Genomic DNA, 14,331 nt, shown 5'->3' on the forward strand with positions numbered 1-14,331 from the left:
GTTTAACTGGCACCCTAGATGCATTCATTACAAGGGCTGCTTCTGCATTGGAAAAGGAGATAGCCCTAACTGAACGTCGCTTATCCCTCGACCCTATGTTTTTGAGATCATCACTCGGGGGCATAGCTTTAGTACCGTCTCCTGATCGACCACTTACCATTTGCGTTCAACATGATACAATATCCCAGCAACAGCAAGATCTATCCACCATATTAGATATTAGTGGGCCAGACCCTAGTATTGATTCTTTTATGGTTTATCCCAGAGCTGTCTCTGACCTTAGTAATAGCCCGCAAATTGCGACCAAGACAATGATTGAACAAACTACATCAGAACACACGTTTGATTCTGCCCCTAACCTAAAACGCAAACGCAGTGGAAAGCAATAGATAGGCGGAAGTTCCAAGAAGAAAAAAGTGGCTTCGCCAAAAAGCAGGGACAAGATGACTGAGGACAGGACTAATAGATTAGCGCAGGTTGAGGAAACTGGTCTTAAACACCATAGCCCCCTTGATGACAGAGTAGAAATATCATTTAACAATGACAGGAGTAAAGAGTGCTTGCTAGTAAATATCGAACACCTGGTTAAATCCCTAATTTTACCTTTAGTGGAACGCTCTAAAAGGATAAGTGAACAGCTGGGAATACGCGAGAAAATTACCCAGGCTAACTCCGTTATGTTAAAGAAGCTAGTGGGTACTAAAACTTCGCTAAACAGTACCACCACAACACTTACGGACACGAAGTCCTTATTACCCAGTGAGAAGCCAGGTCAAAAAGTTAAGGAAGTACCTAAGATAGAAAGTGGGAACACTACAGGTAGGGCCCCCCAGGCGTTTAGACCAGTGGTAAAAGGAGGTCATGCCGACAGCCAGAAAAAGATAGATCTATGAAGGGGCTGGAGAAAGCAGAATCGATAATGGTAGCGGATAAAGCTGTGTCACCCAGAAGCAAGGGAACTAGGAACAGTTTCAATCTCCCCCCGGATTCATACCCATATGTCATTGTGTTGGCTGGTGTCCCTGAATGGAAGCATGATAGGGCTGAAACCTTTCATGAACTAAAAAATAAAGTTATGTTCTGGTTAGGAAGAAACCGTCCGCTCAGACCAGACCTACAAGGGGAAATTTTAGTTGTAAGGAGAGTAAGCTGGTTGGGCTATCAAGCTAAGGATATTGAAGGAGATTGTATCATAGTAAATTTTAGAGATCCTCAAGTGGTATAGTTTATTAGCGTCTTTCCGAATTATGATACCTCTGGAGGTATTTTCTCTTTTGATTTAAGCTATTTTTACCCATCGGCTTCTGGCACATTATGCGGGCAGAGGCCTTACAACCCACAGTATGGATTCAATAACTCCCTTCCAGGAAACTATCTCACTGCCCCTCTGGTCCCATTAATGAATAGAGGCTTTTCGCACCACTCTTATTATCAGGGTGGTAATTATCATCCGGCAGGGGGCGAATTAGATGTCCCAACTGGCAACTATTATGAACCCCTGTCAGGCCTTGGGGAGGTGGACTGACCAATAAGGGAGAAGGGAACTCTTTTTAGTACTGTAAACACCCGTACCATCTATTGATGGATTACCAGGTGATCTTAGATACCCTTGACCAATCATGCTTAACCAATGCTAGCAAGGAGCCTATACATACCGATAGGACTGGCAAGTTAACCACAAGGGATCTAAGCCTGAATAAGGAGACAGTGGGTAGTGATCTTGATAAGGCAGTGAACTCCCCTGGTGAGCCTAATAGTAAGACCAAGGACAAATGGTCGATTATCTTCTGGAATATCGCCGGACTCAGAGCTAAATTAGATAACCCACTCTGGGTTAAACTAACTAACGAACATGATGCTATATGTGTACAAGAAACATGGGCCAAGGAAGTGTATCATATTAATGGTTTTAAAACAATATTTACCCCTGCCGTCTGCTCAACACACGGCAGAGCAAAAGGGGAGCTCTGCACTTAATTTTCAAACTGTTTTAAATGTAAAAGTTTGGAGACTTTTCATAATAATTGTTTTTATCATATAGTTGGACTGCATATGCGTAAAACTTTTTGTATACTGATAGTAAACTTATACAATAATATCCCTTCAGTGCATATTCTCGCAGTATTTAAAGCCCTGAGATTTGAACTGAATAGTCTAATTTGCAACGAAAGTAAAGAATTTGTAGTCATATGGGGGGCGGGGGGGATTTTAATTATGCCCTTTGCAACAGTGATGTAAAGGGGAACTGTGGCCTTACGGTGGATAGGGGGTTTACACTGGCACACTTTGAACACACAGTAACGGGGGATGTTTTAAACGAAATTCTGTTTATGAATGACTTAGGTTTTGCTAACAAACTGTGCCAGCCTGAGGTTCCCTTTTCTGCCACATTTACGGGTAGAGGGGTATTTTCGACAATTGATTACATCTTGATCTCCTCATGTTATGGTGACAGTGTTTCCAATTATTGTACGTTGGAATAACCCCTTAGTGATCATTTCCCCATCAGGGTGGAAATACTAGACCCAGGAGCTGTCCCTATTACTGACGATACATCCAGGTTAAACTCGAGAGACATTGATATCTTAAGACAGAATGGATACACCTTAAAATGGACAAAGGTCGTACCTGAAGAGTTCCTGTGTAATATAATTAAGGCCTGTAAAATGTGTTTCAGTGTTTGTCTGGATATGGATACTGATAACACTGAAACTATTAATAGTTTCAGGCAAATTACAACATGTATAAAGAATAGCCTATGGGTCGAACTAAAGAACCCAAAAAGCAAAAATAGAGGCTGGTTTGACTCAGCGTGCACCAAGGCATACTCTAATTTAATTGAGTAATCAGGCAAGAGAGCAGAATCAGATCAGGGAGCTTCGTAAATCTTATAAAATTGCGCTAAAAAAAGAGGAGGGAGATGCTGAAGATGGAAGCATGGGAGGCATTGATTGAAGCTTCCCAATTGAAAGATATGACCGCCTTTTGGAAGGCAGTCAATGCACCATATTTTAAGGATAACACTAAGGCACTGATGGAGATTGCCATCTCAGAGAATGATTGGGTAAGCCATTTTGAAACTCTTTATAGCACCCCAGCACCAATTGTTGAATCATTGTTTGGTTTGAGCCGACTGAGACGGATATGATTAATTTGCCTATGAGCAAAGGGGGGCTTAATTTTACCCTAGACGAAGTAATTAAGGGCATTAATTTAAGCCAGGGGGGCAAGGCCCAGATGGCGTCCAAGTGGATATTTTAAAAAATAACACATCTTTATGGGTGCCACTGCTTACAAGAACTTTTAATGCGGCCAGCTCAGTGGGACTTGTCGGTACTTGGTATGAGTCAATTATGGTCCCCATTTTTAAAAAAGGCGATAGGACTAGCTGTGTGTCCTACCGCCCAATATCTTTGCTTGATTCGACAATCAAAATCATTGGTAGGGTTATCCTAAATAGGTTGCACCTATGGGCAGAGGAGCACAAGATTATAAGCGACCTACAATATGGTTTCAGAGAAGGAGTTGGGACCATAGATCAATATCTCAATCTTTTTATTCTCCTCGAGAAATATACTAAGGCCAAGGGAGGTCGGATGTATTTAACCTTTGTGGATTTGACATCCGCCTTTGATTGTGTCACTCATAGCAAATTATGGCTAATTTTAGTTCGGTTGGGTGTTGATGCTAATATTATTCAATTTCTCAGAGAGTTGTACAACGGTGCCAGGGCTATGATTAGATACAGCAAAAAAGGGGAATGCACTAGAATGTTTAACATTGCGAGGGGAGTGAGACAAGGATGTGTCCTTGCCCCTTTTTTAATTAACATCTATATTAACGATCTGGAGAAAACCTTGCTGCAGGACTGTCAAGATATGCCTATTGCATCAAATTGTCAAATTCCAGCGCTTATTTATGCAGACGATGCTGTCCTGATGGCAAGGACCCCGTAGCAATGCAAACAATGATTTCATCTTTTTGCACCTTCATGACCAATTTGGACCTGAAGGTTAATAGTGCTAAAACCTTTTGTATGAATTGTGGCAGAGGAGCAAATAAGAAAAACAGAACCATGTTTATTGGCTCCAAACAAATAGATAACACCTCAACTTTCCCTTATCTGGGAATACTGTTTGATAGTTCAGGACAGTGGGGCAGCGCAGTGAAAAGTAGAAACATGTTATTTGCTAAGTCAATTATGGCCCTAAAACTATTTAGTAAAAAGTTGGGGAAGAAACCAGTTAAGGAACCTTTGTGCATATATAAAGCCAGCTGTGCTGCGGTTGCAACCTATGGGGAGGGACTATGGGGGGGGATGCAAATGTCTCAACCCTACAGTTAACCGAATATGGCTTCCTGCGATATCTTTTATCTATCCCTGAGAGCATGTCTACCCATAACTGTCACACTGAATTTGGCTTGTCCTATTTAGAAGATATTATCAAGGTACAGCCGGTACTTTTGTGGCACAGGGTATGGACAACTGACGAGTGCCATCTAAACCGGCTCATTCTGGGGGATGCCCTGAATTTGAACTGTGTCCGCCGGGTGAAGTGGTTGAGATATATTAAGTCATTTCTTGTTAGCATTGATCATCCTGACTATTATGATGACCCCCCATCAATGATTCATATCCCGAGAAAAGTGCTGAAAAAGCTATGCTTAACGTATTTAGAGAACCGCAGGGAAAAAAACGAGTTCACTAAAAAATCGGTGATCTTCCACCAATTAATACTAACTCCGCAGGCCATTCAACCTTATCTAACCCTGCAGAGGAAAGATCATGCCAGGTTTCTACTTATTAGATTTAGATTTGGGATTTTATTTAGGCTGCTTAGCTTTCCTGTTACTAATGACTGGTCAAGCTGTATCAGTAAATGTCCCTGTGATGATTTGTCTACCCAATACGACATACACATTTTATTCTTCTGTAAATTTTACTCAAGGAAAAGGTGGATTATTCCCATATTAAGGTGTCTGAACCTAAGACTGTGTCGACCAGCCTTTCTAGCAATACTGAAGCTTGATGATATATTTACTGTGGCATCTGTTTCAGCTTTTCTTAATAATGTTTTTTATACTCGAAAATCTATAATAATTAAATTTTTGTTACTTGTATTGAGTCATTGACGCTTATCTGTTTGTTTTTATTTGAGTTAATCGTGTAATCATTTTGAATGTTTTATATGCTGTGATTATATGAACTTTTATGGTTATTTATTTGATATAACCGAATAAAGTCTTTTGAATTGGAATTTGACAGATATGAGTGCACCTTAGATGTGTTCTATTAGAAGCTTAAGACCTAAGCTCCCTAATATTCATAGCTGTTACCAGTCATTAGTATTTAGAACTCTGTACAGTACGCAGACTTTTATCTGTTGGAGCTGTGGTTGTTGTCATACAGGTAGTATTGATGCCTGAGAGATACTATAGGTTATAGCCAATTACCAATGCTACATGTAATGTGGAAAATATATACATTTTCTCGCAGAATGGTGGAGTACCACTTTACATGAAAGTTTCTCTCAAGTCCTTGAAGAGTCCTTTCACAAAGTTGCATTGGCGCAGTGGCATTACCAGATGTCACCCTAGAGTCATATACAAGTCCTCGCAGTACCACGTTGCAGTACATCAGCTGGTTCTATAATCATGCCCTGCTAAAGCAAGCTCCACTACCCCCTCAGTTTCTGGATTACAGAGAATTATGATTTGACCAGACCTCCTTAAAAGGCTTCTTTTATTGAAAGCAGAAAAAAACAAGGGGAACATTTGACTATGCTTTGGAGCTAGCGAGATGTTAGGACATGGCAACAATACATGTATTTGCATAATCTCCTTAGCTTGTCTAATGATGTTTTCTTCCTTTCTGTTGGCTAAATACATATGTCAGAGCTGGAATTTGTATAGTGAGAAGATTGTCTGATTTACATGTTTAAAAGTGTCCACTTGCTGTAATTTTGGGGCTAGTAGAGGATGTTGATTCTGATGTAAATGGATTGTTGGGACCCTCTCTATTATCTAATCCCTACACACCAAGTAACTACACATGCTTCCCTCATTCAATATACACAGACATACATCACTCTGTCTGAGCAAATTCCTATTTTATCATTAGTTGTTGTATGTTGCATTCAGTACAACGTAATGGAGACCATTTCTGACGAGACAAGATAAAGAAGAAAGAATCGAGAAAATTAAACATCGGAATCTGATCTTTGGGAATCCATGTTTACTTTGACACTCCTGCAACAAACATCTGGATATTGATCTTTTTTAAAGGAAGGAAGGATGATATATAAAGTTATGTAATTTCTGATGAATGATCTTTGGACGCAAAAGGCTGAAAGCCGTTGGAGTCCATAGCCTGAAAATGTGTAAACATTTCCGCAGCAGTATATGCACATGCTTTGTTCCATTATTTGTTTTTGCCCTATTTTCTCATTCCTATTTCTCTTTTTACTTTCTAGTGTACATCAGATTACCTCCCAACAGGTGCGGCCGGCACAGGTAAGAGCTGCAGGGCAGGGGTAAGGGGTACGTTAACAGACAACGGAATAGGTCAAATTAATTAAATAAATAAATAAAACCACTTACTTGCGCTCGCCAAGGTAGGCTTCAGATTAGCAGAATTTGACTATTGGTCCACTCTATAATTGGTTTCAAAGTCATATCTGATAAATGTATGATTTGCGATGCAGCCAGTGTCCACGTCATTCACATTTGAACAGGAACTGGAGGGCCCTGAGTGAGTCTTTGGTATTTGTATGTTGAATAAGATGGAGAGTACAGTCTAAAAGCAGAATTGATGAGTTGTGTATTCACTCATGGATGAGTCTTTCACTTTTAGTGGTGGTATCCATTAAGCCATACATCTGGGTTTAGTTAGCCAATGTGTTTCTTCATATATTTTGACAGCATAGTGGGCAGGTTTAAACTCCAGGGGCCATATTACCGGCAAACTGTGCTAAACATCGCAGAGCACCCTTAGCGTGAATAGTTTTATCGCCGGCTATCGCTGGAATATTTAGCCACGCTAACGCTGTATTAGCAACGAATAGCGCTATGGCGTTAAATATTCCAGCGATAGCGTGAAAAACAGCCAGACATTGCTGAAAAACCAGTGAACATCCTGGCAATACAGCGAAATGCTTGCTCATACGGCCATGTGGCCGTAACCCCATAATCCACCTCCCATTATATGCATGCCTAAGTAGGGATTTTAGCAGGTGTAACTTTCAGGCGATATTCGCGGTTAGCGCAAGTTATTGTTCCGCTCTGCGGGACTTTGTAATAGGGGGAATGTGAGTTACCGACTGTTTTCAGTCGCTTTGATGTTGGGAACGCCCACTTTACATGTCATTAGCGATGTTTATCGCTGACATGCAAAGCAATACGGAAATGGGCACTATTGGCAGTAAGCTGCGCTAACAGCTGTTAGTGACAGCTTGTTGATTGGGCGATAGAAATAACGCCGCTTTAGCGGGAGAAAGTGCCACTAAAGCGGCATAATTGCCCTTGCTAATATACCCTCAGGTTTGTTTGTGGATCTTTGGGTCACTTTAATGCTGAGTACATTCCTGGATGCAACTCTTGTGCCTCTGCGCCAGGGGGGTACTTAAAGAGTTACTACACCTTCACCATCATCGAGCAGTCAGTCTTGGGACAGGTCTCATTCCAGTTCCCTTCTCATTTAACTGTTCTCACACTTGCTTGTTTTAAATTTTGCTTTGCTTTCTTTCTCAGGAAGGTGAGGGGTTACAATTGTTTTCCTCAGGAGACAGCAGTTTACTTTGTGGTTAACCGCCAACAGAGCGCAGTTACAAGAGGGAGGCACAGCACGCTCCGGACTGCTAGCTCAAGACTTCATAGTAGGAAGCCACAGAAGACAGCAACAGAGATCTGCCGAAAACTAATAAAAGATCCTTCTGAGGACAAGTTAGGGGAAGAGCGGAGGTCCCTTGAACAGAAACATCCAATTAGCACCCAAAGAACATCTTCTGGGGACAGCTGCAGAACACAGAGCATCTTCTGGCACAGAGGGTTCTTGGCGTTGACCAATGAGCTGGTCAGTGGTGGCTGTGACCCCTGTCGTGTGGATCAGCGGAGGCTGGGCCCTGTCCTTGGTGGCACTGTTGCTGGTCTGTATGAACTGCTGGCCAAGTAAGTGACTTTCACAAAGCAGTGGAGCCTTTGGATTTTTTTTTGGGGGGGGGGGGCGGGGGGGGGAAGGAGGGGGGGGGGGAAGGTGAGGGTGGGATATCGCACTTTTATCCCGTTTTATGGCAGGTAATATTACCCTCAGGTCTGTTTTCTTTCTGGTGTAGAACTATTTAAGCATGGAACGAAAATCCCAGCCAAAGCAAAGCCTCTACTAAAAGTCATCTAAATTCCTGCTATGCTAAGGTCACTCATAAAAAACAGCTCCTTTGTCTACTTTGCAGCTGCGCATGCTCCACAGAAACTTCAGACCATATTTACGAAGGGTTTGTGCTGAGGCAAAGATACACAAAGTGGTGCAAATCAGTACACACTCTTAAAAGAGTATGGTGCTTATCTACAAGCCCCTTGCGCCACTCCTACGCCACTCTTAACATGGTAAAAAGTGACGCAACGGCGGCGCAAGAGGCTTGTGAACACGCCCCTATGTACATTTGCGCTGGAAAGGTGCCAATTTCTCAGGGAAGAGGTGCGTTAGGCAGCTTTGATCTACTTTCCATGGCTTTTGCTTTACTGTAAGTCAAGAGGACTTTAGGTGGGTGTAACTTCGGGAGATTAGCACAACCACGGGTCATATCAGCAACATTCAGCAATAGTTATCGCTAAGCGCACTTAGCACGAGCATAAGTATCGCCAGCTATCGCTGGTTTATAGCGCAGAGATAGCGCGTTATCAACAACACTTATCTCCAATCTGTACCTCAAAACCCAAACCTACCCCTGAACCCTAAAAATACCCCTGTACCCCAAAACCCAAACCTTACCCTGAACCCTATAAATACCCCTGTACCCCAAAAACCCAAACCGAGCCCTGAACCCTAAAAATACCCCTGTAACCCAAAACCCAAACCTACCCTGAACCCTAAAATACCCCTGTACCCCAAACCCCAAACATAGCCCTGAACCCTTAAAATACCCCTGTACCCCAAAACCCATACCTACCCCTGAACCCTAAAAATACCCCTCTACCCCAAAACCCAAACCTAGCCCTGAACCATAAAATAACCCTGTACACCAAAACCCAAACCTACCCCTGAACCCTAAAATACCCCTGTACCCCAAACCCCAAACATAGCCCTGAACCCTAAAAGTACCCCGTACCCCAAAACCCAAAACTAGCCCTGAACCCTTAAAATACCCCTGTACCCCAAAACCCAAACCTACCCCTAAACCCTAAAAATACCCCTATACCCCAAAACCCAAACCTAGCCCTGAACCCTAAATATATCCCTGTACCCGAAAACCCAAAACTATATCTGAACCCTTAAATTACCCAAACACCCAAAAACATATACCTCAGTACCCCAAAACATATACCCCTATACACATACTTACCATATCCAAACATTTAAAAAAAACATGCTTTTACCATTCATGAATTTACAACGAATTTCTTTGTAAATGTATGCATGGTAAAAGCATATAAAATGTAATGCCATGCGTTATAATGGCATTGCGGAGCCATGGTACTTTCGTAATGAAAGTATGCGGAGTGATGGTATGCGGAAAGAAAGTTGCGGAATAATGGGTGTTTACCCTCCCCGGTAAGTACATTGGTAGCACGGCGGCCCACATCTCCAGCAACATACTCATATTTTTTCACCACCAATTTGAAAAATTCACAGGTCTCTCTCATTGATGGCCAGCACCGACACACACTTTTAGACACACCTCCTGCCACAAGTTCTAGAATTGCGAACTTTAGAGCTTGGGAGCTACGTTAGAATCTCGTGATTCCAGGCAAATCGCTTTGTCTCCCCGTGCCTACCACAAATGAATGTGTTCTTCTGTAATGTAAATTGTGCTCATGCCATGTTGTCGAGTTTGCGCTATATAATATTGCAAGGAAAAATAAAGTAGGGAAACTCGAGTTCACACACTACTGAACGCGCACTCTTAAGTGCATCAGCAGTGCACTGTGAATCGGATCGTTTCACAGGCCTGTCACAGATAAGAAATGCTATCAAAACAAAATCCTACAAAACAATATACTACTGGCCGGCAGCAATTCATACCCGGACAACGTCGGGACGGGTTGCTAGTGCGATATAAATTCAAGCATTAGTGGCAAAATGTGCGATTATCGCTGGAAATCCAGCGATAATCGCACAGCGATGGGCAAAACCTTGTTGATAGGGCTGGGTGGTCTCAGCCCTATAATCCACCACCCATAGGCTATTATGGTATAGTCAGTTTAAAAGCAGGCGTAATGAACCCTGCCATAGGCGCGGTTACGCTACTTTTATCGTCGCTATTATTATTATTATTATTATTATTAACGAGTTTTATATAGCGCCTGGTTACCCTTGGGCATCCCCGCGCTCATCCAGAAAGAAACACTACCACAATAGGCACCAGAACTAGACAGTGAATAGATAAGTTTTTAAAAGTTTGCGGAACCGTAAAAGGCTCGTTTCCGAGCGTAAATGCAGAGGGAGAGAATTCCACAGGGTGGCCACGTTTATGGAGAATCTTCTGCCACCGGTTCTTGCCTTCCTCACCCTCATAACCTGCAGCAGGTGTTGATGGTCAGAACGGAGAGAGCGGGAGGCCTTGTAAGGCTGAACCATATCCCCTAGGATAGGTGGGCCTTTCCCCTGCAGAATTTTGTGGGCCATACAGAGTGCCTTAAATTTCACCCTCTCTCTGACAGGGAGCCAGTGTAGCGCCTTCAACGCAGGGCGAGCAGACTGACGCCTAGGAAGGCCCATCAGGAGCCTGGCGGCCGCGTTCTGCACTTGTTGCAGTTTGTTCAGGGTGGATTCTGGAGCACCCAGAAACAACGCGTTGCTGAAGTCCAGCCGCGAGATGATAAGCCCCTGAATGAGTAACCTCCTGGAGGCCACTGGGAGGAGAGGTAAAATCTTCCGGGCTGATCGGAGCAGGCCAAAACACACGCCAGTGTTCTTTTTTGCGTGTGTTTTAAAGGAAAGGTCCTGCTCGAGCCACACCCCCAGGCTCTTGATCTCCTGCTTGGGGGTGGGTACCGGTCCCAGGCAGTTGGGCCAGCTGCTAGGAGATAAGGATGGAGGGGAATTCCCCAGCAGCATCAGTTCCGTTTTGGAGCCGTTAAGCTTGAGAGCTGAGCTGCACTACCACGTGAAGATCTTATCCAAACACGTGTGCAGCCGGTCGGGATGGTAAGCCGACTGGGAGAGGCCTACCACCAACTGGGTATCATCAGCATAGCTGATGATATTGATACCCAGAGGCAGTACCACACTCTCCAGAGGGGCCATATAAACGTTGAATAAAGTAGGGCTCAATGATGAGCCCTGTGGCACACCACACTGGAGAGGTACTGAGGATGATTTCTCGTGGCCTTCCCACACCTCAAATGTCCGGCCTTCCAAAAAGGAAGCGAACCACTTGAGGGCCGTCCCGGAGACCCCCACCTCCGACAGCCGTTGGAGAAGCACCTGATGGTCTACGGTGTCAAATGCAGCACTGAGGTCCAGGAGGATCACTGCCACCGATCCCCCTGAATCCAAAATGCTCCTGGCGTTCTCCACGACTGCCAGCAGGGCAGTATCAGTCCCCTGACCGGGGCGAAAACCCGTTTGGGACTCGCCCAGAAGGGAGTTGGCCTCCAAGAAGCCCGATATGCGACTATTCACCAGCTTCTCCGCCACCTTACTGAGGCCGGGGAGCAGGGAGATAGGCCTAAAGTTGGCAAGGTCGGCTGGGTCCAGGTTAGGCTTCTTCAAAAGAGCCTTGACAACCGCTCCTTTCCAACTAGGGGGTACCACTCCTTGGGTGAGAGACAGGTTTATAAGGTCCGTCACTGGGCCGCCAATGGTGGGGGCTACCTGCTTCAGATATTTCATGGGTGCAGGATCTTTCGGAGAACCACTTTTCATGGTCGTCAGGACTGTCAGAACTTCCTCCACAGTGACAGGACCAAGAGAAACCAACTCTGCTGATCGCACCCTGGGCTGAGGACTTAAGCTACCACCGGAGGAAACGTCCTCGGATAGCCGGGGGAGAGATGCAAGGATGTTATCAATTTTAGTTTTAAAGAAGGAGGCCAGTTCTGAGCATTTCTCACGTGGGTCCTCGTGAATGACCTGAGGTTCAGGAGTTTTCAGGAGTTCTTTAATGACCCTAAACGATTCTTTCGAGGAGTTGGCCGCCGAGCCTATTCTCTCCTCAAAGAATCCCGATTTTGCTACCCGAATAGCAGATTTGTAGGTACTAAGAGCCGCCCGATATTCTCTCCGGCTCGTTTCACTCCAATCTTTCCTCCAGGTCCGCTCCAGCCTCTTGCAGCCCTTCCTCAATGTCCTCAGCTCAGATGTATACCAGGGCGCCGATCCCACTCTCTTCCCCCTGGTAAGTTGTTTCTTTTTGGGGAGGAGAGCATCCAGCAAGTTAGTAAGCCAGATGTTTAAGTTCTCATCTGCAACTAGCGGATTAGACCCAAGGGGAGGCCGAGACGCCTCCAGATGTGCCGCCCATGTGTCCACTGGGAGCCTAGACCAGGCTCTTTCCACGGTGTGTGCCCTAGGGGCCGGCGCAGCTGGGATGTCAAACTGCCACAGTGCAGGCACCATAAAGTGGTCTGTCCAAGGCAGAGCCAGCGCTGGGAGTGATTTAAGGTCGTCCGAATTAGAGAATATAGGGTCCAACAAGTGGCCTTTCCCGTGAGTGGCACCCGAGTTAGCCAGGTTGATCCCAAAAGCTTTGAGATCGCCTAGCAGATCTACTCCCAAGGAGTTGGAGGGGTCGTCAAGGTGGATGTTAAAATCACCTAAAGCAACAAAATTACCCGATGAGGAGGCAAGAAGTGCGGTAGTTTCTAGGAAGGAGTTGAAAAAGTTTCCCAGGGTTCCTGGTGGGCGATAAATCAGCAGTCCTGCCATGGACGCAGTAGGTGACAGGCGAAGAGAGAACTGACAGCTCTCACAATCGCTCACCCCTCCATCCTGAACCTGGCAAACTAGCGAGTCCCTATAGAGGATGGCAATTCCTCCTCCCCTCCCCACAGGCCTGTCCAGATGAGATATAAGAAAACCTGGAGGGAGTGCTCTGACCATATCGGGGCCCGAGCTGGAGGAAATCCAGGTCTCAGTTAGAAATAACACATCCAGCTCGTGGTCCAGAATGAGGGAGTTGATTTCAGTAGCATGACTAGGTAGGGACCGACAGTTCAGTAACGCCATGGAGAGCACTGACTTAACAGAGGCAGAATCCTGGCCCACAATGCAAGCCCTGCAAGGTAGGAACGGGGGCGTTCCCTCCTGTGCGAATTTGCATGTGATAAAATGCAACGTCCGCCAGGACATGAGTTCCTCCCTCCTATACCTGACGCAAGTGCGAGGTGGAGCTGATGGATCGGGCATAAAGACCAGCCCTGAGCCCGTCTGGGCCCGGACGGGCCCAGACGGGCTGAACTCTGGCGTAACTCCGGCGTCAATACGGCGTCCCCGCTGCGCGTTACCGCTGCGCGTCAACATGGCTGGCTATATGCTCGCAAGGCGAGTAGAAACAGGACTAGCGCGGTGGAACACACTCACCCAGTATGGCCGCCACGTGCAAGGGGCAGAGGGACCCGCCAAATGCGGTGAAATACACAATTAAATTGCGGGTAAGATGACAGCCGTGGGGGTGTGCGGGCCAAGCTGAATTAAAATCAGGGGCTAAGTGCAAAAAGAAAATAAAAGTAAATTAGACCAAAAACGGGAGGTTTAAAAACAGAGTACTGCCAAATACAAGCGCTACAGGTAAGCGCTACCGCTGGAATAGAGCGCGCTGCTGGAATTTGCCTGGCTATATGCTCGCAAGGCGAGTAGAAACAGGACTAGTGCGGTGGAACACACTCACCCAGTATGGCCGCCACGTGCAAGGGGCAGAGGGACCCGCCAAATGCGGTGAAATACACAAGTTAGCGTGCATCTTGATGATTGGAAAAATGTCTGTTAGCGACATTTCCCACGTTATTTTAGTCAGTTACGCCCACTTTGCATGTCATTAACGTTGCAAATTTGGGCGTTGTGGAAACGGGCACAGAGGCATAGGAACACGTGAAAGTGTGTCAATGCTGATTGTGCGATAAAAATATCACTGCTTTTCCCCCGAAACATACGTTAAAGCGGCAATATTTTTATCG

General features: G+C 45.2%; 1 protein-coding gene across 4 annotated transcripts in view; it reads left to right on the forward strand.

The window, feature by feature from the left end:
• The window catches only part of LOC147705943 (uncharacterized), a 433,145-nt gene that overhangs the window by 26,829 nt on the left and 391,985 nt on the right, over window positions 1-14,331 (forward strand). For 2 of the 4 annotated variants that reach the window (XM_086929001.1, XM_086929002.1), the window contains exons 2-3: window positions 6,474-6,513; window positions 7,750-8,166. In XM_086929001.1, coding sequence (XP_086785127.1) covers window positions 8,064-8,166 — 103 coding nt within the window. In that variant the 5' untranslated portion in view covers window positions 6,474-6,513; window positions 7,750-8,063. Of the gene's footprint in view, window positions 1-6,473; window positions 6,514-7,749; window positions 8,167-14,331 lie in introns of those variants that run through there. The other 2 variants (XM_086929003.1, XM_086929004.1) reach the window with 1 other exon arrangement.

Source organism: Lissotriton vulgaris, chromosome 7, assembly GCF_964263255.1.
Source record: "Lissotriton vulgaris chromosome 7, aLisVul1.2, whole genome shotgun sequence".
NCBI classification, from domain to species: Eukaryota; Metazoa; Chordata; class Amphibia; order Caudata; family Salamandridae; genus Lissotriton; species Lissotriton vulgaris.